Source organism: Nipponia nippon, unplaced genomic scaffold (assembly GCF_047370975.1).
Source record: "Nipponia nippon isolate SJK-2023a ecotype South Korea unplaced genomic scaffold, ASM4737097v1 scaffold_13, whole genome shotgun sequence".
NCBI classification, from domain to species: domain Eukaryota; kingdom Metazoa; phylum Chordata; class Aves; order Pelecaniformes; family Threskiornithidae; genus Nipponia; species Nipponia nippon.
In genome coordinates this window covers 16088312-16108637 of record NW_028262324.1, presented here as the reverse complement: position 1 = coordinate 16108637, position 20326 = coordinate 16088312, and the positions used below count along the sequence as shown (strand labels likewise).

Sequence of the window (20326 nt, the reverse complement as noted above, 5' to 3'; positions counted from 1 at the left end):
TTACACCCTGTGCGTCTGGTCCCGCTAGCGGGTGCTGTTCCTGGCACGCGTTGATTTATTTGCGTGTGTGGGGTTTAGGGAAGGCGGGGAATTGATTTCGAGGGGTCCGTTCAGAGGAGCAAAGAGGCTTTAAAATGGCCGAAGGCCCCGCGCTGGGCAGGAAGGGTGGCTTGGGGTTGCTTCGCATGGTTTTCTTTTTTTCCACGTAGAAATATTTGATAAAATAAGCAATAAGAAGCCTTTGCCACGGTTCTCCAAGGGATTACTTTTCTGGGTATAAGAGAGGGGAAAAGTCGCCCTGTTTGGTCAAAACCTTTCCGTTTTACGCAAAAGAAAGAGTATTTTCCTTTTCTGGCGCTGACAGGAGCGACGCTCTCCAAGCGGAGTCCAGGCCGAGACCGTACCAGAGCGCGGCCCGTTTCCCTCTCCTCTTTGGGGCCAGGCCTGGCAGTTTTGGTGAGGAGCCTGAGCACCGCCCCGGGGCGAGGAAAGGGTTTGGTTCTCCAAATCTCTCGCTTGACGTCTTGGCAGAAGGAGGAGTGAAAAGCTCTCCCTCGTTCCCCGCGGCAGACCTAATCCCCCCGGCGCGGTGCGTCTCCCGGTGAGCCCCCCGCTCTGCGGCACCACGCATCCCAGGAAACTGAGCCCTGTGGGCTGGGGAGGGAAGGAGAAACCAGTTTTCTCCCCCAGAAAACCCCCACAATGACTTTGCATCTCGCACCGGAGCTGCTGCCTGCGCCGCGGCCGCCGCTGCCACACGGTAAGCGCAGCTCCAGCGGCGGCAGAGGCGATAACTCATTAATTTTCCTTTCAAGAAGAGAGGCTGTGCCTTGGATTCACCAGGAAAGAGGGAAACAAAAGGAGGCTGGAGGCGAGCCGGAGGCAGGACTAAATGAGCGGCGGGATATATATATATTGAAAACAGCCCGTGTATCGGAATCAACGAGGTACAAATCTTGCAGGAAACAGTCCCCGGGGAAAACCTCGCGTGTATTTACAGAACGGCTTTGACAGGGCCCCGAGGTAACCGCGGGGCGTCACCGAGGGAGCCTACGTCGCGGTGCTGCACGCGCCGCGACGGCGGCTCGGGTTTTGGTCTGGCCCAGCCGCTCTGGGCTGTTGAACTCGGGTCCGGGTCCGAACCCGGAGCAGATTCTGCTCTGTGCCCCCCAACACGTGAACAGTTCCCCTCCGCAAGCCTGTAGGCGCACGTGTACGCGTAGGACGCTGCGTGTGTAACGGAGGTGTACGTCTGCGTGCGCCTCGCCGTTCTCCCGTCCCCGGAGGGGCGTCCGCGGCCGACCTCGGGCGCTCTCGGCCACGCTCACCGCAGCAGAGATGGAGCCGAAGCCCCGCTGCGAGCCGCGTGGGCCGCAGCGAGCCGCTCGGGGGGTCCCAGGGAGCGCCCAGCACCCTCGCCTGAGGCGTTTGCTCGTGAAATAACTCGGAAAGGTTAAGCTCGATCGCTACAGAAGGCGACATGTGGGCAGTACCATGAGTAACCGCGCTCGAGGGACGAGATGTGCCGTGCCAGCGCTTCCCAGCACGGTTTCCCAGCGAGCGAGCGGGGAGGGCGCTGGGAGAACCCGCTCCGAATGCCAGCCCGCTTCGGTTTTACCGAGGCTTTGCTGCTCTTCGCTCCCCGGCGCTGGCGACCCGGCCGCCGGCGGCTGGCCCGTGGCTCACGAGGCAAAGATTTGCATGTATTTATTTATTTCACTTGATAGAAATGCGTCATTAATTAGGTGCGCGGATGCGCTCAGCATTGGGCTGGGTGGATGAAAATTACGACGCCTGGGGGGGGGAAACACGATGCCAAGGGCCGGGTGGCCGCAGCGCAGCGCTGCCCCGGCTCCCCCTTCCTCCTCCTCCTCCTCCTCCGGGGTTACGCGGGGCAGGGGCCGGCCGCCGCCCTCCGCCGCCGGGGGCGGGGGGGGGGGGGAACCTCAAAACCCGGCGTTTTTTTCTTTTTCTTTTCTTTTTTGGGGGCGCTGCGGGCCGGCGATGGGGAGTTACCATGGAAACGGGGGGAAACCCGGGGGGGGGGGGGCACCCGCGCTGCCGTCGCTTTAAGAGCGCAGAGGAGGGAGGCAAATTACGCAGCTGCAAGGCTCATCCCTCCCTCCCTGCCTCCATCCCTCCCTCCTGCCTCCCTGCCTCCATCCCTCCCTCCCTCCTGCCTCCCTCCATCCCTCCGGCCGCCCCGCCGCACCCATGGAGGCCGGCGCAGGTGATGGAGACGGGGGAGGGCGCGGGGTTGGGGCGGGGGGGGGGGGGGTTCACGGCCCCGCACCGCGCCCCGCACCGCGCCGCCGCCGCCGCCGCCGCTCACCGCCGCTTCTCTCTCCCTTCCCCGCCAGGTCGCTGAGCCCCCCCCGCCCCCGCCGGCGCTGCCGCCCCGGACATCGGCGGGGCCCCGCGCAGGTGAGCGGTGCGGGGCGCGGTGCGGGGCGCGGTGCGGGGCGGGGGGCGGCGGGGCCCCGCGGCCGCCGTGACTCATCCCTTTCTGGCGGCGGACTCGGGGGGGGGGGCGCTCCGCATCGCGGGGAGACGCGTGGGGGGGGGTCACGCATCGGGCCCGCAGCACACCCGCATCGCATGCACCGGACCCCCTCCGCCCCGCATGCACCGGACACACGTCACACCCGCCAGACCCGCAACGCATGCACCGGACCTGCATTGCATGCACCAGACCCCCACGGCGCGCACCAACCCCGTGTCACGCTTGCCGGACCCATATCGCATCCGCCCGCACCCACATCGTGCATACCGGCCCTGCATCGCAAGCGCTGGACTGATATTGCATGCACCAGACCCACACAGCATGCGTCGGGGATGCATGGCGCTCACCAGACCTGCAGTGCACTCACTGGACCCCCCCTGCATGCACCAGACCCCCCCTGCATTCACCAGACCCCCCATCGCATGCACCAGACACCCCCTGCGTGCACCAGACCCCCCTCGCATGCACCAGACCCCCATCACATGCACCAGACCCCCATCGCATGCACCAGACCCCCATCTGCTCATACAGCATCCATACAGCATCTCTTGGCACCACGGGGCGTTGCAGGAGCTGGAGCTTCTGTGCGATTGAGATTTTATTATCTAATGGCTTAATGCTCCATCTCCGAAGGGATACAGAAAGCGCAGGAGCTGATTGATGAGCCGGGGCTCTTTTCCTCTCCTCCCAGCAAGGTCAGTGCTGCCCGGTTGTCGCAGAAACACCCGCTGCCGTGCATTTTTTGTGCTCATAAAATCCCGGCGTTCCCCCCTCCCTAGGCAGTGTTGTGCTGTGACCTTGTGCACGAAGGTGCCAATCCCGGTTTCCAGGGCTGCAGAGGTCCCTGGCCGGGGGGTCAGGAGAGGGCGATGCCCGTGCCCGCGCCTCGGCAGCGGGCTGCGACGCGAGGTTTGGTCCGCTGTTCAAGTAGGCCATTCCAGCGGTGCGGAGAGCCAGGGCTAATCCTCCGTGACCCCCGTCTTTCCCAGCCCTTGTTCGAGGTGGATGGCGGTTAGGGGAGACCTGCTTCCGCCGCGCCGAGACCGCGCGGGGTGCGGAGGGGAGGAGTAGCTGTTGTGCTGGAAGCTGGATTTGTCTTCCATGTTTTTGCCTTCGTATCCCGAAGGATTGGGCTCTTCCTTCTGCTTACCGGTCCTCAGCTCGGCTCCCCAGCAGAGCACCCGCACAGGATGGGCCGTGCGGCGTGATCTCACGTGCATCCCCAACCTTCCCAGCCTCGGGTAAGGCCGTAGGGTCGGCAGCCCGGGTATCCTGCTCCTGCTCTCCTGGCAGTTGCTGCGGCTACGGCATTTGTCATGGAGCTCTTCTCCCTTTTCCCTTTGCCTCCAGGGGCCCCAGAAGAGACCAGCCCCTTCCCTCTGCTCGGACACCTTATTTTTAGCTAACGAGGGTCAGGAATTGCCACCTCCTCGTTTGGCGCCGCAGCCAGGTCAGCGGGAAAAGTGATGAGCTGCACAACCCGATCTTTTCGAATGGTCTCTGTTTGCCTGTGATCTCTGGGTGTCACCTCAGCATTTTATAACAAACGAGAATAAAAGGAGATGCTCCCGTTTTGTTACGGGATACAACAACTCTTAGCAAAATTGATTTTTCTAGTGGTGTTGCATAAACATCCTGTGCTTTTTGTCCCTGCTCTTGCCCCGAGCGCTGTGCTCTGGCGTGAACTGGAGCATCTCCCTCGGTCCAGGACCCCGGCGAAGCTGCTTTGGGATGACCCCGTCTCTGCTGGAGCAGGGAGCAGAGTTTCCCAGCTCCCTTGGAAACTCCCGAGCAGGAGCAAAGCAGCCCCTGTCTCCCAAAAAATCCCCTGTGGCAGAAGGAGGAGTGCAGACGTGGTCCCCACTGTGCACCAGGCAGCCGCTGTTTGCCGCCGGCAGCTCGGATGGTGCCCGCGGTGCCCGCGGCGCTGACCCCCTCCTTTGCCGGGTTTCTGCCAGCCTCGGCCCTGGCTGCCGGATCCTGCTCCTTCCCACCACCACCCAACTGCATCCCAGTCCCTTTTCAAACACAAACTGATCCTGGCCTTGCCGCTGGTTTGGGGGCGCGGCGCTCCGTCCCAGATCAGGTTGCCGGCTGTTTGCCGTGTTCAGCGCTTTGCTTATTTTTAGCCTGAAGGAAAAGCAGAGGCTGTGTCGGAAAGGCAGAGAGGTCTCCTCAGGAGCCCTTTTTGTTCCCCGCAAAAACGAAGATGTGATTTCCCTCCGCCTGTTGCTTTCTGCTTTTAATCTTGTTAGTCCTGGAAGGCTGAAAATCTCCCGGCCACCCCCCGCCCGGTGGGGAGGGACCCGCGGGGGGGCACGGTTCTTCTCCCGAGGTTTCTGCAGAATTGGTAAAGCTGCTCTTAGACGCTTGGGCTTGGTGCCAGCATTGCAAGACGATCCTAAGGCAGGATGCGTTAAGGAAAACAAGGGAATCCAGCAGCGGGCAGAGTGATGGGAACCCCGACAAAAGAAGCAGTGAGCGAGAAATCCGGGGAAATGCAGCGGCTGCTGGGCCAGGGCAGCTGCGTGCCGAGGGCTGGGGCTGGAGCTGCCAAACGAGCCCGCCTGCTCTTGCACCTTCTCTGCGTGTTCCCTGCAGGGACGGGACGAGCTGGTGGGGCAGCTCGGGCCAGCACAGCAGCTGGTTCCTTCTGAACCCTGCAGAAATCGAGCAAAGTGAGGTGCCTCAGAAGCTCGCGGGAGCGAACTTGAGAGCCTGCAGTTGGGAAACCCCCGGAGGAACAAGCTGAGGAACCATCAGAGGCTTCACCGAGCCGATGGCGAGGGTCTCTCCGGCCGTCCCATGGCCCCGTGGCCCACGCAGAAAGCTTCTAGGAGGAGCGGTACTTGCCCAGCCCCGTCTGCCCGTTGCTGGCGCGGCCGGGGGATCCAGGGTGGAGCGGGGAAGTGTCGGCATTCGAGCCAAAGAGGCATCTCTGCAGGGCAGCAATCCCAAAATGATGGCTGAGCCGCAGTTCTTGGGGAAGTCCCCCCCTGGGGCACCGGGCTGAGCCTCAGGGTCTCTGCTGGTGCTCTGTCACCCCTCTGTCGCTGCTCTGCCACCCGCCTGGCTTTGCATCGCTGTCGTGGTGTGATCTGCGGGGTGGTGGTGCCCCAGATCCCCTCTGCAGCCGGCAGGAGCTGGGGACCCACTGGGGGATGCAGCTTGGGGGCACCTGGAGCCCCATGGTATTGCCCACCCAGGGTGGTGGCAGCATGGGGGCTCTCGGCCCCAGGGGACGTGCGGAGGCTGAGCAACCTGTGCTGGCGGGGACGGGGCACGTGCCATGCCCGGGGGTGCCGGTGCCGGACACCATTACCGGTACGGGGAGCAGCGGCTGCCTGAGCCCTGCCCGGGGCTGAGCCCTGCCTGCTGCTGAGCCCTGCCTGCTGCTGAGCACTGCTGACCACAGCAGGCACGGAAAGTGCTTGGAGAGCAGTTACGGCACAACGTGCCGGTGCGGGGGGTCGCCAGTCCTGGGGCCGAGTGGCTCCTGTGCCCGGCTGTGCTCCATCCCACCCTGCGTGGGGTATCAGCTTCTCGTGCTGCGACGCCGGCTGTTTCCTTTTCAAGGACCATTGCTTTTATTTAGCGTGAATTCCCCAGGCTAATTCTGTTGCACAGAATAAGCACTATTTTGGGCTGCTGTTTTTAAAAGAGCTGCCTCTGTTCCACTATGGGCCGGGAGATTCGCAGGGAGTTTTGCTGTCAGTGGCTCTAGGAGAGAGCGTTAGACCTTGCAACGGGCAGCGTTCATCCTGCTGTCCCCCGAGCTGCGTGTTGGGGTGGTTTGCAAGATGCTGAAATGCGTATAGGTGGTTTGCAACATCGTCTCTGGATCTGGTGTAAGTTGGACCGTCAGACCCTGGCCCGTACCAGCATCCCCGGGGAGCGAGCGCGGCCGCAGAGGTGCTGCGCTGAGCAGGGCCCCACTGGTCCCCCCGGCACGGGGACAAGCCAGCGCTCCCCGAATCGCCCTGACCTCGCTCCCGGTGCCCGTGCGCTCGCGCTGGCAGTGGCTGTTAGAATCTCTGTATAACTGCAAGCCCAGGCTGCGCTTGGAGCCGGGACTGCGCGTCTCAGTGTGGGGATGAACTCTGGCTGCGGGGATCAGCGTTTGCAGTTCGTGTCACTGGCCTCAGCGCATTTCTGATGCCGGGTTATTGCTGCTCGGGGTCTCTCCAGAGCCTGTGCCGTGGACACGTCCCCTCTCCTGGGCCACAAGCTCTTTTCGTCAGCTCCATAAGGATCAACCCACAAGGAAGGGATTCTCCCGTGTTTCTTTTCTGTCCTGCAAGACATTCCCCATATTCCTCGTTCTACAAAGATGAAAATAAGGTGGAGGAGATCTCTTCGCCACATCGTCTCTCGGCTGGCACATGAGCCCGGCTTTATCTCATCCCCCCTTTGCGTGACTTGGGGTTTGCAGACCAGGAGTCGCTGGCAGTGGCACGTCGTCCTCCAGGCCTGCGGGTTTCCTCTCCCGCTGCCGAGGCTCCCGATGTTCATTTTTGGGGTTCCCGTGATGAGCGGGAGCTGCCTTTCGCGCACGGGGCCGGCCGTGGGCAGCTCTGCTGGCCTGGTCCCCGATGCTTCTGCTGCGGAGCGCTGAGCCTGCCCGCCCTCTGCCCCGGCTTGGGTTGCTTTCCACCCCCATGTTTTTATGGGATTTCTTCTTTGCTGCTTGCCCTCGCAGCTTTGCCCACCTCCTGCCCCAAGCCCATCTATAGATGGTGTTTAGATTTTAGTGGCCTGCTCTTGGTTACTCCCCTGTGTTTCCTGGCCCTTGTGGCTGCCATCGTCTTCCTCGCTGGAGAGCGTGCAGCGTGCTCGGGGAGGTGGTTTTTCGTCTTTGAACGCTTTTCATTTCCTCTCTGTGTGTTTTTCCTAATGCCTGCTGAACGAGCAGCCGCGGCAGCGAGCCGGAGCCGCCAGAAGTGCCAGGCGTTGCAGGGAGGTGGGGGCCGGGCTGGCGCTGGTCCCACGGGAGGGCAGGGGCATCCCCTCTGCAAATCACCAGAAAAGCAAAGGTCTTCACTGCTTCTCCCTTTCTTGCATTTCAAATGTGATAAGATAAGCTTGGATTTCCTCTTGCTTTCATGGCGAGGCTCCCTTTCCACTATAGCTGCTCATCCCGGTCCATGCGATAGCGGTAATTCTGCGTGCAAATAAGTGCTGCCTTTAGACGCAAAGGAGCCATGTACCATGGGGGAAGGCGTGTTTTCAGCTTTGGTGCTAAGTCTGCCCGACCTGCCGGTCCTTGGCAGCCCGTGGGCACGGTGAGGCTTTTGGGGAGACTGAAACGGCCCCTTGATTCTTTGGCAATAAAGGCAGTGACAATTTATTACCGGTGATTAAATTCAAGCCTGCTTGTTCAAGCTGCCCTGGGGCAGCCTGGCGTGGCAGAGCCGGTACCCGGCCGGGAGGGGATGCGCAGCCCATCACGTTCGGGAGCCAGGGACCCAGGCAGGGCGCAGGATGGTGCTCCCCCCTCCACGGGATTTCGGTGCCCGCTGGCAGACCTCGGCCGGGCTCCCTGCGGCAGCAGCACGGGGCTGCTCTCAGTTTCTCACCCCCTAAAACCTGCCAGCGCCGCGAGAGGCATCGAGCCTCGGCGTGGGCGCCAGGCGAGTCTGCAGCAGTGGGAGGAGGAAGGGAAGGAGGAACTGAGCTCGCCAAGCACGAGGCCGAATCCAGGCTTCCCCGCAGAGCCGTTCCCAGCTGCAGGTACTGGGGCAGGCACCTGGGGTGCAGCGCGGGGTGCTTGCGGGAGCCCCTGGCATGGTACCAGCCTGTGTGCCAGACGCACGCATGCCATCCACGGTGCTGGCACTTGCCTGGTGCTGCATTAACCCCCCAGTGCTGCCGGGACAGAGGGAGCCCCGAGCAGAGCGGCTTTGCGTGCAGGTAGCTGCTGTCAACAGGGAAGAGCAGGAGGCAGCGGCGATGCCGGGTACTGCTGGGCTGCCACGGGCCGGGGCACGGGGCTTGGGGCTGCGAGAGAGTGAGGAATTAATCCCTGTGGCCGCAAATCTCCCTAAAGCCCTGCCTGAGAGCTGCTCGGGGAGCAGCTTGCAGCATGAAAAGCGAGGGACGGGCTGGCCCCGCTGCCCAGCTCTGCGGGCCCCGCAGCCAGAGCCTGGGCTGTGCCGCAGCCCCGCATGGCGCTGCCAGAGGGTGCTCCCACCGGCGCCGGGGCCGTGCTCGGCTCTTGCGCTGGATGCTGATTCACGCTGCTGCATAGCAAAGCCCGCAGCCACCGCACACACTGCCGACTCAGGAGCAGTTATCCGGCAAGGCAGAGCTCTGCCTCCCTCTGCCCAGGTCCTCCCCTGGCAAATCCATCCCGGAGGGGAGCAGCAGGACCCCCAGATCCCGGTTGCTGTGTCCCAGGGATGCTGGCACCGGCCCGGCGTAGGGCACCGTGCCTGCCGGGGCTGGGGGTTCACCGTGGCTGCACGTCGCCGGCTCCTCTGCTCCGGCTCTCTGGGCTCTGCGGTGCCCTGGTTTGGGGATCAGGGAGTGAATCCTGGGCAGAGGAGAGGCCTGGGCTGGCCGTTGTGGGCTCTGAGCGTTAGGCAGGAGGTAGCCTGGAAAAAACCAGCCCTGGGGTGGCAAATGCAAAAGGCTGCGTTGGGGTGAGCCGGGCGTGCTCCCTCCTCCTCTCCTGCCTCCCCCTCCTGTCCTGCTCCTCGCGCTCCCTGGCCCGTGGCCGAGCAGCACTTAGCGTTTCCAGTTGCCCATCGATTATCAGCTGGCCGGTCCCATCGCTTGCGTTGCTCTGGGCTGGAGCTGCCAAAATCTGGGACAAATACCGGCCTCACGAATGGGCTCGGGGATGGGGCGAGGCCCACACAGTGCCACCGTCCCGGCCGTCCCCAGCAGCCTGTGAGCGCAGTGGGGCATCGCGGCGGTGCCATGGGATGCTCGGCAGGATGGATGTGCTGAGTGGATGCTTTCCGTAGCTCCCTCCGCTGCAGCAGTTCACATCCCTGCGTGTGCCCGAGGTGCTGCCTCCTCGAGCAGCTCCCGCCGGTTGCTGCGAGCATCTGGATCTGGCCTATTTATTTGCAGGAAAATGGGCTCTGTGTTTCCCGAGGGATTAGCTGCTGCTGCCGCATCATGCAGGGATCTGTGCTTCCTTACCTGATTTCACTGGTGAACGAGTGATTCTGACTTAATTAAGGAAAAGCAGGCGCGCAGCCTGCTGCGGGGACAGCCGCCGGCCCAGGCAGAAACTCGGCGAGGTCCGGGGCTGGGTGTCAGAGCCCTCGTCCCACCTCTGCCCCGAGGGATGCCACTACTGCAGGCACCCTGCATCCCTGCGGCAGGCCTCCCTTCCCCGACGGGGACCTGGGGTCGTGGGAAAGCTTGTCCCATGCCTGGAGACTGGTGGGAAAGGGGCTTTAGACCGAGGGGATGGAGCAAGAGTGTGTTGGAAGAAGCTGCCTGCTGGGAGGGCAGAGGAGCAGCACAAGCGTGGGCAGGTACCTTTGCCTTACAGCTGGAGAAGCCCTCACCCTGTGCCCGCAGCACGCCCTGCCGGGGCAGGACCCTGGGCACGCAGCATCCCGCCGTTCCTGGGCCGTGGGGGGCAGGCAGGGAGTGGAGCCCAGATGTGCAGGGGATGCAGTCCACATCTGTCCCTGTACAGGTGGCCCTGGGGACTGAACTGAAGCTCTGGTGCAGGGACTGACCCCTGTGCTGGCACTTTGCGTGGCTCCCATCTCACCGGGGCCGTTTCCCTGCCTTCACCTCCTTTCTCTTGCGTTTAACCTGCAGTTCTCCCGCGCCCAGGACCCGCGGCACCGCGGCAATGTCTCTGCCGGGGAGCAGACGCTCGTCCACCGGATCACGAAGGTGAATATGCTTCGGCCTCTGGCCCCTGGGACCAGGCACCGGTGCCTGCCCGGCACTTCTCCTGGCTGGCAGCAGGGAGGGAACGATCCCCACCTACACCACAAGCTGCCACTTTGCAGCACGAATCCCCCAGCCCGGCTTTTCGGGGGTTTGCATGTCGCTGCCCGCCGCACAGCACTTCCCCGTCCGTGCATGCAGCCCCCCGAGTGCTGCACCCTCCGTCCCTCTCTGTCCGTCTCTGCCGCAGCCAGGACCAACCCCTCTGTCTGTCCAGGCAAAGGCAGGCGGTAGCGGAGGGCCCCGGCCCCGGGCAGTGGCACAGGGCCGCTGGGGTTGGGGTGATGAAGCTAGGAGGTGTGTTAGCCCTTGAAAAGCCTCTCCTTGAGCTGCAGTGATAAAGAGCAAGAGGGAAAAAGAGAAAAAAAAAACCCATTTATCCCCCTCAGATGTCTCCATGACATGGGTGGCCGTTATTTAGGCACTGGCTGCCACCGGCAGCATGGGCAGATCTGCCCACGCCGGGGTGCTGAGCTGGCAGCGGGGTGGCTCGAGCTCTGCCAGGGCCACACTCCCGGGGGGTCCCAAAGGGCTCCTGGTCCTCGGGGTGCAGGGATGCCACGCCGGCATCCAGGGATGCCACGCCGGGGTGGGGGGAGCGGGTGGGCAGCCCCCCAGCCCTGCCTTTGCACCCGTCACCGTGTCCGTGCCATTTTGATCCCTGCTGTTTGTTTTGTCCTTTTGTCTTGTGTGTTCTCGGTGTGGTGGTTGGCAGTCGCGGGGTTTATGGACGGAGTGGCTTTGCCTCCTTCTTTAAGTCTTCAGCGCCCTCAGCCACTCGGCCTGAGACACAGCCTCTTCTCCCTGCCTCCAGGCGCCCCTCGCCCCCCGGGAGGGACACCTACGGCACCTCCTCGCTGAGCAGCAGCAGCAATTCTGGCTCCTGCAAGGGCAGCGACAGCAGCCCCACCCCAAGGTAACCCATCACCCGTGGCCCCAGGGCGGCTGCCGGGTGCCCCCGGGCAGGGGGGAGCAGCACCCGTGCTGCCGGTGCCGGTGCCCAACGGGGACAGGAGCACAGGGGCCGGCGGAGCGAGGCTGTGCGTTTGGCGGCTGGGGGAGCCGGAGCTGGCAGAGCCGCTGGTGTGTCTCGCAAAGACCCCCACCATCTTCCTCCAAACCTCTCTGCCATCGTTGTCGTGTCTTCTCCCTCCCCGTACCCCCGCCTGCCAGCCCAGCGCCCCGTCCCCTTCCCTCCCGTCCTGCCGTGGCTGTGGCTTGCACGCTGCACGCGTCCCTCCCGCTGCTCCTGCACTCTGAGGAGCACCCTGGGTCCTCCGGGACCAAGGGCACAGTGGACAAGAGCTTCATTTCCATCCCCTCGTGCTGCCCGGCGGAGGTCTGGCAAGAGCAGGTGGCAGCCTGGCTTCTCAGTGGGGAGCTCCCGGTGTGCTCAGGGCATAAACCCAGCCGGGCACCGAGCTGCGGGACAGGCACCGGCCCCAGCCCCGTGGGCACAGCAGCCTGCGCCAGCATTTCGGGCCATCCAGGCTGGGCTCCTGCTGCCTGTCCCCAGTCACCTCCCAGCTCCCAGAGGTGGCATCAAATCTGGGGGGATATGAGGGGCCTGAGGGTAACCTGGGAGCAGGGCCCGTGCACGCCGCAGCAGGGAGCAGCGGCCGTCCTGCTGCCACGGGGCGTTGCAAGGCCGCGGTCCTGCCTGGCTGCTCCGAACGCACTGCTTATGGCTCTGGCCAGAGGCTGTTGGTGCTGCTGGGCTGCTGCCACCGCGCATGGGGGTTTTGGGCTGCCCTGCTGCCATGCACAGAGAGAACCCGCCACCCTGCTGTGGTGCACAGGGGTTTTGGGCCGCCCTGCTGCCATGCAGGAGCGTCTCGTGCTGCGCGCAGCTCTCTGCCTGCCTCCCAGCCCGGACACGCAGCCCCGTCCCCTGTCCCCGGTCAGCCCCTGCTCTCCACGCTGCCCTGGGCTTTGGGCCAGAGACGTCACCTCATCCACCCCGGTGGCGGCACGAGGAGGGTCCGGACGTGCCGCTGTCCCAACCCAGAGCAGATGCCAGATGCCAGATGCCCCAGCTTGCTCTCCACGGGCAGGATGGCTGCCAGCTCCAGCCCTGCTCCAGCCTGATCCCTGCCATCACACATCTTCCGCCTCCATCTCTGATGGGGCTGAGCCCACCCTGGGGTCTCCATCCGCGTCTGCCATTCCCCAGAAAGCTCGCTCTGGGCACGGGGAGACCTTGGCGCCCACCTGCTCCCAGCTTTGCTCATGCACCCGTTGCCCTGACGTAGCCCGCAGCTCTGCAGCGAGCTCAGCAACCGCAGGCAGCACCAGCGGGTTCGGGAGCTGCACCCACCCTCCTGCCAGTGGCACAGCACCCTGGGACACCCACTCTGCCCCTCCGGCCCACGGGGCTCCTTCGGGGTGTGCTACGGGGCTGCACGCCCCGAGAGGAGGTGTCTCCCTTGGGGTCCCTCTGCCGAGCCCACGCCAGCGCCAGCACCGGCGGGTGGGTGACGGCCGTGTCCCCGCAGGCGCTCGGCCAAGTACAACCTCTGCAGCGACAACCATGGGATAAAGCCGCCGACGCCGGAGCAGTACCTGACGCCCCTGCAGCAGAAGGAGGTCTGCATCAGGCACCTGAAAGCTCGCCTGAAGGACACGCAGGAGCGGCTGCAGGACAGGTGAGCGCGGGGGCAGCGGGCGCAGACCACCCTGGCACGGGAGCTGCTGGGAAGGGTCCCGGCACCAGCCACCACTGCCTGCGGTGGCAGCTCCCATAGGGCACTGGTCCTTCTGGGGGGTTCTTGGCTCCCGCCGCCGCATCTTGTCCTTGGGCTTGTGCCCAGGCAGCAGGTTCATGGCGTTGCAGGCACACGGGCATCTGGCATTGCTGCCCGTCCAACCGGGGAGCCGTGGACTGGGGGGCCGCGGAGCCCGTACATCCCACCTGCAGTGGCTGCGCTCTCCCCTGTGCCCCCAGTTAAGTCTCTGCCACGCTTTTTCTGAATTTCAGCGTCAGAGAGTGGCTAATCCCCATCTGCTCCGCTCGGGCTTAGGCACGTCCTCGCTGGCATGCCAGCTGCCATGCGCCCGGCCAGGGCACCTGCCCGTCCCCATGGAGTCCTGGGCTCTGCATCCCCTCCAGGAAGGGGCTGAGCATCGCTCCCGAGGGTCCCTGAGCATCGCCCCGAGGGTTCCCGAGCCCCTGGATCCATCCGTGGGTCCCAGCCGCAGGTGTTACTGGGTGATCTGGCTCCAACTCAGTGCCAGGCACACGAGGACAGGGCTGGCTCCACAGCCCCCTCAGCACCACGGCCGTGGCCTCCCCGTCTCTCGCAGGGATGCTGAGATCGAGGACCTGAAGACGCAGCTGTCGCGGATGCAGGAGGACTGGATCGAGGAGGAGTGCCACCGCGTGGAGGCCCAGCTGGCGCTGAAGGAGGCCCGCAAGGAGATCAAGCAGCTGAAGCAGGTCATCGACACGGTGAAGAACAACCTGCTGGAGAAGGACAAGGGGCTCCAGAAGTATTTTGTGGACATCAACATCCAGAACAAGAAGCTGGAGACGCTGCTGCACAGCATGGAGGTGGCGCAGAACGGGGCGCTGAAGGAGGACGGGGCTGGCGAGTCGGCTGGGGGGTCCCCGGCTCGTTCCCTCACCCGCAGCTCCACCTACACCAAGCTGAGCGACCAGGGGGCCGGGGACCGCAACGTGGGGGGCTCACAGACCATCTCGCTGGACGAGGGGGCCGACAGTGGCTTCGTGGGGGCGGAGGAGGCTCCCGGCCATACGGACCCGCTGGAGGGGGGAGGCGAGCCCGGCGCCCGCCTGCCCCCCAGCTCTACCTATGAGAAGCTGCTGGGGCTGCGGGGCGGCGTGGAGGCCGGGGTGCAGGCCAGCTGCATGCAGGAGCGGGCCATCCAGACGGACTTCGTGCCCTGCCAGCCCGACCTGGACACCATCCTGGAGAAGGTGATGAAGTCCCAGGCTTGCAGCTTAGGCAGCCCCACCTCAGCCTGGGTCTCCGAAATGGAAGACATGGTGCCCGGCCCCGAGCTCTCCAACCCTGGCGGGGCCACGGACCTGCTGGTGGCCGAGCCCGACGGCGCAACAGCGGGTGCCGGCGCCGAGGAGGGTGCCCCCTGCAACCCGGCGGTGCGGCAGCCCCCCAGCGCCAGCCCCTCTGTGGCCATCGCCTGCGTGGCGGAGGAGGAGACGATGGAGGTGACCGGCTGCGAGGCCGCCCCCTCCAAGAGCTACTGGAGCCGCCACTTCATCGTGGATCTGCTGGCGGTGGTGGTGCCGGCGGTGCCCACGGTGGCCTGGCTGTGCCGCTCACAGCGCCGGCAGGGCCAACCCATCTACAACATCAGCTCGCTGCTGCGGGGCTGCTGCACCGTGGCCCTCCACTCCATCCGCAGGATGGGCTGTCGCCCCGTCGCCAGCCCCGGGGGCAGCGCCCAGCCCTGACCCCCGCCCCGCTGCCCCCCGACGCCCCCACGGACCCGACCGCTGATTGTAAAGCCCCAGTGTGTCCCCGCTCTCCCGGGGTCCTTCGTCGGCTCCAGCTCGTGATGCAGCTCCAGGGGGTGGGAAGGGGCGAGGGGGGGTCCGTGGGTGTGTGGGGACATGCTGTCCCTCCAGATCCTTTATCCTGGAGGAGGGAAAGGACCGTTGCTGGAAGAGAGGTGCCAAGCGGCGACGCGGGACGTGGCACCAAGCGGCACGCTGCGACCCCCTGCCTGATGGACGCCCCTGCCCGGCTGCTGCTGCGGTGCCTCCGGCTGTGGGGGGGCTGCACCCCACGGGGTGGGCTCACCCTTCATTGCACTCACTTGTCGGGGGTCTGTGCCCTGCCCCGCAGCCAGCCCTGCCGCGGGCGGGCGACGGCAGGGAGCCGCTCGGCAGCGGGGAGAGCCGGGGGGGCCGCAGCAGGACCCCCGGCTGCGTTTCTTGCTCCAGGTGCAGGTTGCACCGTGACAGCAAAGCCTGGCTGCGGGCAGGACGACGGTGGGAACGCACCCAGACGCAGGGACCAGCTCTGGACCAGTTTGGGAGGTGGTGGGAGCCCACCGTGCACCTTCACCCCAGCCTGCTGATCCGCTTTGGTGTCCGTCCTCCTCCCTCTGGCGGGACGGTGCCCTGGCTGGGCCCTGCTCGGCCGCTCTTCAAGCCGCTCCCCGCACTGGGATGGAACCAGGCTGTGGCTCCCACACCACTGAGCGAGGCCGAGCGGCCCCGGGGGAGCCTCGGTCCCTCCCTCCCTTTGCTTTGCACTATATTAACTTTTTTTTCTTGTACAGACTGAAGCCCTGGTGTTGGGGGGGCCGAGCCGGCGGCGAGCGGAGCGGGGAAACCCCCAGCCCCGACTTTGGCTGCCGTGGAGCGGGACCACGGGCTCTTGGGGTTTTGGCAGCGGCGATGCCGGCGATCCTGCCCTGTGGATGCCTTTGCCGGGAGGCAGCGAGGGAGTGCGGGCAGGGCCATGCAGGCAGAGCCATGCAGGCAGAGCCATGCAGGCAGAGCCGAGCGTCTTTGCCCACCCCGGCCCAGCCGAATCCCCACTTTGCTGGTGACCTCCAGAAAAATGCCTTTTTTGGTTGTTGTTTTTTTTGAAAAGCAAAGACAGCAAGGATTGCTCAGCGGGGTTGGCGAGGCGCGAGACTCGGGGCTCCCCCGGGCACGTGGCGCTCCCGCCCCACGAATGTCTGTGGCTTCTTCGTGACTTGAAATAACGGTGTTTCCCCCCGCCACCCTGCTCCGCCGCCCGTGGGTGCCGCCGGCCAGGCGCCCTGGGAGCCGGCGATGCTCCACGCGCCGGCATCCACCGGTCCCTGCGCGGGCACACACTGCATCCCGCATCCCCGGCGCTTCCCCGCATCCCCCGGCCGGCGGCTGGGGCGCGGGGCAGCAGCTCTGCCCACGCTGGGGGCGGCGGAGGCAGCGGCAGCCGCCGGCACAGCACCGGTGCCGGGTGAAGTATTTGGGGAGGAACGGCGGCAAGGCAGCCGGGGCGGCCGATGTAAGCGGAGCTAGGATATACACCTCTTGTGCAATGTATTTGTGGATCTGTGTACACGTCTGTTAGACTATCCAAAGCTTTGCCAAGAAATAAATGTAATGATTATATTTGAAAGACAAATCTATATAATATATTTTTTAAATACAGAACTGAAAAAGCTGTAACCCCCCTTTTCTTGTTTCCCCTGTCCTGTACTCGCTGTCTGTGCTGGATAATAAACGTCGCTGGGTCTGTGTCTGCTTTGGCTGGAGCCGGCCTTTGGCGTCTGCCCGCGGGGCGCTGGCCCGAGCAGGGACACGGGGACCCCGGCCCAGGGGGAGGGACGCGCCCCATCCCTGCGGATGAGAGAGAGGAGAGGGCCGGGGGGACGCGGGGGCCATCGCAGGCTGGCGGTCCCCCCGTGCCCCCCTTCAGCCACCAGCCTCCAGAGGGATGGGGGTTTTGTGCTAAAACTGCTTCTTTTGGGGACGCTGCGGCGGGGCCTTCAGTGGCCCCTCCAAGCTTCCAGGAGCGTGCGCAGGCTTGGCCGTGGGGGCTGCCCGCGCCGGCGTCGGCCCCCTGGGATGGCGGCGATCGCGTCAGACGTCGGGGATGGAGTGGTCCATGGCCGACTTCACCAGCCCTGCCGAGAGCCTGGGCACAGGGACGGGTGCTCAGCGGGGGAGCCTGGGGGCCCCGTGGGGCCGCAGCGGGGTGGGGGTGGGCGCCGCGGCCCCACAGCCTCACCGTTTGACCATGTGCTCGTAGATCACAGCGGGGATGATGGTCAGCGTGACCACGTTCCCGGCCCCTGCCAGCACCTCTGTGAGCTGCTTGTCCTGCAGGAGAGAGCGGGTGGGTCCCCTGGGTGCCCAGCTCTGCCCTCTGTCCCGTGGCAGATCCGTACGGATCCCCTGGCCGGATCCTGGGCACCCTCGGGCGCGTTTTGCACCGCCGGTTGTGCGCAGCCCCTACCTTCATGCCAATGACGTTCTGGCCATTCACCTCGCAGATGTAGTGGTGGGTGAGGAGGCCGTTGCGGGCGGCAGAGCTGTCCTTGGCCAGCGACACAATTTTCCCCTTCTTGACCACGATGCCGACGTGGCCGGTGCTGTCCTTGTGCACGGTGACGGTGCGCTGGAAAGGCCTATGGGGAGAGCACGGTCAGCGCCGGCACCGCCGCCGGCATCGCCTGCCCTCCCGCCTGCTCACCTGTCCCGCACCACCATGACGATTTTCTCCGGGGACGCCTTCTTCAGCGCCCGCTGCGCCTTGTCGCTGCTCCAGCCCGTGCAGTTCTTGCCGTCGATCTGCAGGATCTGGTCACCAAAGCGCAGCCCCACCAGCGCCGCCGGCGAGTTGGCCTTCACCAGCTGCACGAAGATGCCCTGGGGACACGGGGGGAGCAATGGCACGGGGACCGGGCAGCCGTGCCGTGCTGTGTGCCATGCTATACCATGCCACGCTGTGCCATGCTGCACCATGGCATGCTGCACCCTGCTGTGCTGCACTGTGGCATGCCGTGCCATTTAATGCCACGCGTTGCCATGCCATGCTGCACCGTGCCATGTCACCCTGCGCGTTACTGTCATACTTGTGCCACGCTGTGCCCTGCCCTGCCATGCAACGTCATGGCATGCTGCACCGTGCCCTGCCACGCCACGGTGACCCACGCCGTGCCGTGCCATGCCATGCTGCACCGTGCCGCGCAGGGCCCCGTGCCAGCCCAGCCTCCTCACCTGGTCAACGTTTTTCAGCTGCAGCCCCGTCTTGCCGCGCTCGTCCTTGCAGAGGTGGATCTCCCGCACACCCGGCTTGATCTCTGCCCGGCGCAGCCCCGCGTTGTTCCCGCTCAGGGGGGCGACCAGCTGGCCCGGGGCCGGCCCGGCGGGCGTCAGCGCCTGCGGTGGAGCCGGGGGTCAGCGGGGCCAGTGGGGCCATGGGGCCCTGCGCACATCAGCACTCGGGGGGATGCTGCATCCCTTTCCCGGGCAGGATGCGGCCCCGGAGGGACCCCATCCCCAGCAGCGATGCTGCGGCACAGGGGGAGTCCTGCGCAGGGCAGGTGAGAGCTGCCAGCCCAGACACCTACGGTGCTGCCTTCCGGGAGCAGGCTCTTCTGGATCTCTTCGCTGGAGAGCGCGAGCCCCATGTAGTTCTCCAGCTCAGCCAGGTTGGGGTACAGCATGGGTGGCGCTGCGGGACACACCGAGGGCGGCCTCAGCTCCGGGGTCCCCCACTCACGGCCATTGCCTCCCCCTGGGAGCCCCTTGGGACCATGGGCCAGCAACCGGCACAAAGGACACGGCAGGGGATGGGCCAGGGGAAAGAAACCCCCAAATCCCATCCCCTACCCATGCACTGAGCTGGGGGGTCTCAGCTGAGCCCCTCACCACAGTGAGCATCGCTCCCCTGTCCCCGGCCACCCCCTCCACAGGGAGAGCTGATCGCAACCTGCGTTACCAGTGCCCGAGACGAGCTTCGGCTTCTCCGTGACCACCGTCGTGGCGGGGGTCCTCACCCCGGCAGCTGCCTGCGCCTGCCAAGGGACGGGGTTTGCTCGAGGCCATGCCCCCCAGCCCTGGGGACCCTCCGCGGGAGGGACCCCACAGGGACCCATTGGGGTCTGCTCACCCCCCCATAACGCTGCTGTGCTGGCACTGACCTGCAAGATCTGGTGGCCCTTCATGTCCTCCAGGGAGGGGTAGAGCGTTGCCATCGCTGCTGCCGCGGCCGTGCCTGGGGACGCGGACAGGGCGGTTCAGGGACGGGGCGCCTCTCCCCCAGCGTCCCTCCTGGCTCGCGTGCCCGGCTCCGTGTGCCGGAGATGGGCTGTCACCCGGGGCCTCCGGCGTGACTCAGGGCTGTGTCACCGGGGCCACCGCCTCCGCCACTTCCCGGCAGCTGGGACAGGGACTGCTGCGTGCTGGGCACGGGCACCGCAGGCATTGCTTGGCTGGTGGCAGGTCCTGCTCCCCGTGCCCGCCCGCCCTCCCGGTGGGGCCATTCCAGCATCGCCCAGCCAGGGGAGAAACGCTGGCACGGGTTACCCAGAGAGGTGGGAGCTGCCCCATCCCTGGAAACATCCAAGGCCAGGCTGGACGGGGCTCTGAGCAAGCTGATCCGGTTGTAGATGTCCCTGCCCACAGCAGGGGGATGGACTGGGTGCCCTTTAAAGGTCCCTTCCATCCCAAAGCATTCCGTGATTCTATGGGAGTGGATGTCCCATGGGAAGAGCCCGTCTGATCGCTCCTCACTGCCTTTAAACCCCATCAGTCCCCTCCGTCCCCCAATGCACCCCGTGTTGTGCCCACGGCAAAGCCGTGCCGCCCTGCCCTGCAGCACCCTGTGCCCCAAAACGCATCGCTCAAACCTCAGCGCATAGGGGCCAAATCCAGACCCAGCTCCGAGCCCCATGGGAACCGGGCAGGGTCCTGCACGCAGCCCGGGGACCGCAGCATCCCCCCGCCCGGCAGCGGCATCCCTGCCTGGGTGAGACCCCCAGCTCCCCCGGACTCACCTGCCAACAGCTCCCGGCTCCTGCGAGCCCTCTGCCCGGCCCCGGGCGTTTATAGCCGTGCCCGGCCCAGGGAGGGGCCAGGCAGCCTCAGCTGACTGCCACCCCCGCAGGTAGGGCACAGGTGAGGAAGAGGCAGGTGAAGCCAAAGTTGCACAGGGCCCTGGCACTGCAGGGACGGGGATGGGGACAGGGATTGGGGTGGCTTTCTGTAGGTTTGGGCATCCTGGGGGAGCAGGGATGGGGCTCCGCTCCCCCCCCAGCCACCACGGTGGCCCCCCCTCCCACTGCGTCGCCACCCCCGGGTGCCACCCCTGCCAGCACCGGCACCGGCACCCAGCTTGGCCCCACCACAGCCCTTGTGCCCCAGCCTGGGCCACCGGTATCCCAGACCGGGGACCGAGGGTGCTGCCGGGGGGT

The 20326-nt window shown here is 65.5% G+C and overlaps 2 protein-coding genes across 11 annotated transcripts; one reads left to right on the top strand and one right to left on the bottom strand.

The window, feature by feature from the left end:
* Positions 1-1684: 1684 nt before the first annotated feature.
* SNPH (syntaphilin) lies at positions 1685-16371 on the top strand. 8 transcript variants are annotated; one of them, XM_087750196.1, is made up of 7 exons: positions 1685-1703; positions 2361-2424; positions 3137-3198; positions 10289-10366; positions 11139-11339; positions 12919-13068; positions 13727-16371. In XM_087750196.1, the coding sequence occupies exons 3-7, from the start codon at positions 3164-3166 to the stop codon at positions 14856-14858; spliced, it is 1596 nt and encodes a 531-aa protein (XP_087606322.1). In that variant the 5' UTR covers positions 1685-1703; positions 2361-2424; positions 3137-3163; the 3' UTR covers positions 14859-16371. The 8 variants fall into 8 exon arrangements, with proteins under 8 accessions (XP_087606322.1, XP_087606324.1, XP_087606321.1 ...); XM_087750198.1 differs by lacking the exon at positions 1685-1703 and adding an exon at positions 2099-2230 and having other exon boundaries at positions 11238-11339; XM_087750195.1 differs by lacking the exon at positions 1685-1703 and adding an exon at positions 2099-2230.
* Positions 16372-16500: 129 nt separating this feature from the next.
* On the bottom strand, positions 16501-19628 carry SDCBP2 (syndecan binding protein 2). Of its 3 annotated transcripts, none has more exons than XM_087750205.1 (8): positions 19055-19620; positions 18844-18928; positions 18482-18585; positions 18129-18290; positions 17602-17777; positions 17365-17536; positions 17137-17228; positions 16501-17043 (listed from the first exon to the last, which is right to left on the bottom strand). In XM_087750205.1, exons 1-8 carry the CDS (start codon positions 19106-19108, stop codon positions 16989-16991), a joined length of 900 nt encoding a protein of 299 aa, XP_087606331.1. In that variant the 5' UTR covers positions 19109-19620; the 3' UTR covers positions 16501-16988. The 3 variants fall into 3 exon arrangements, with proteins under 3 accessions (XP_087606331.1, XP_087606332.1, XP_087606330.1); XM_087750206.1 differs by having other exon boundaries at positions 18853-18928; positions 19055-19618; XM_087750204.1 differs by having other exon boundaries at positions 18853-19628.
* Between the last annotated feature and the right edge of the window lie 698 nt (positions 19629-20326).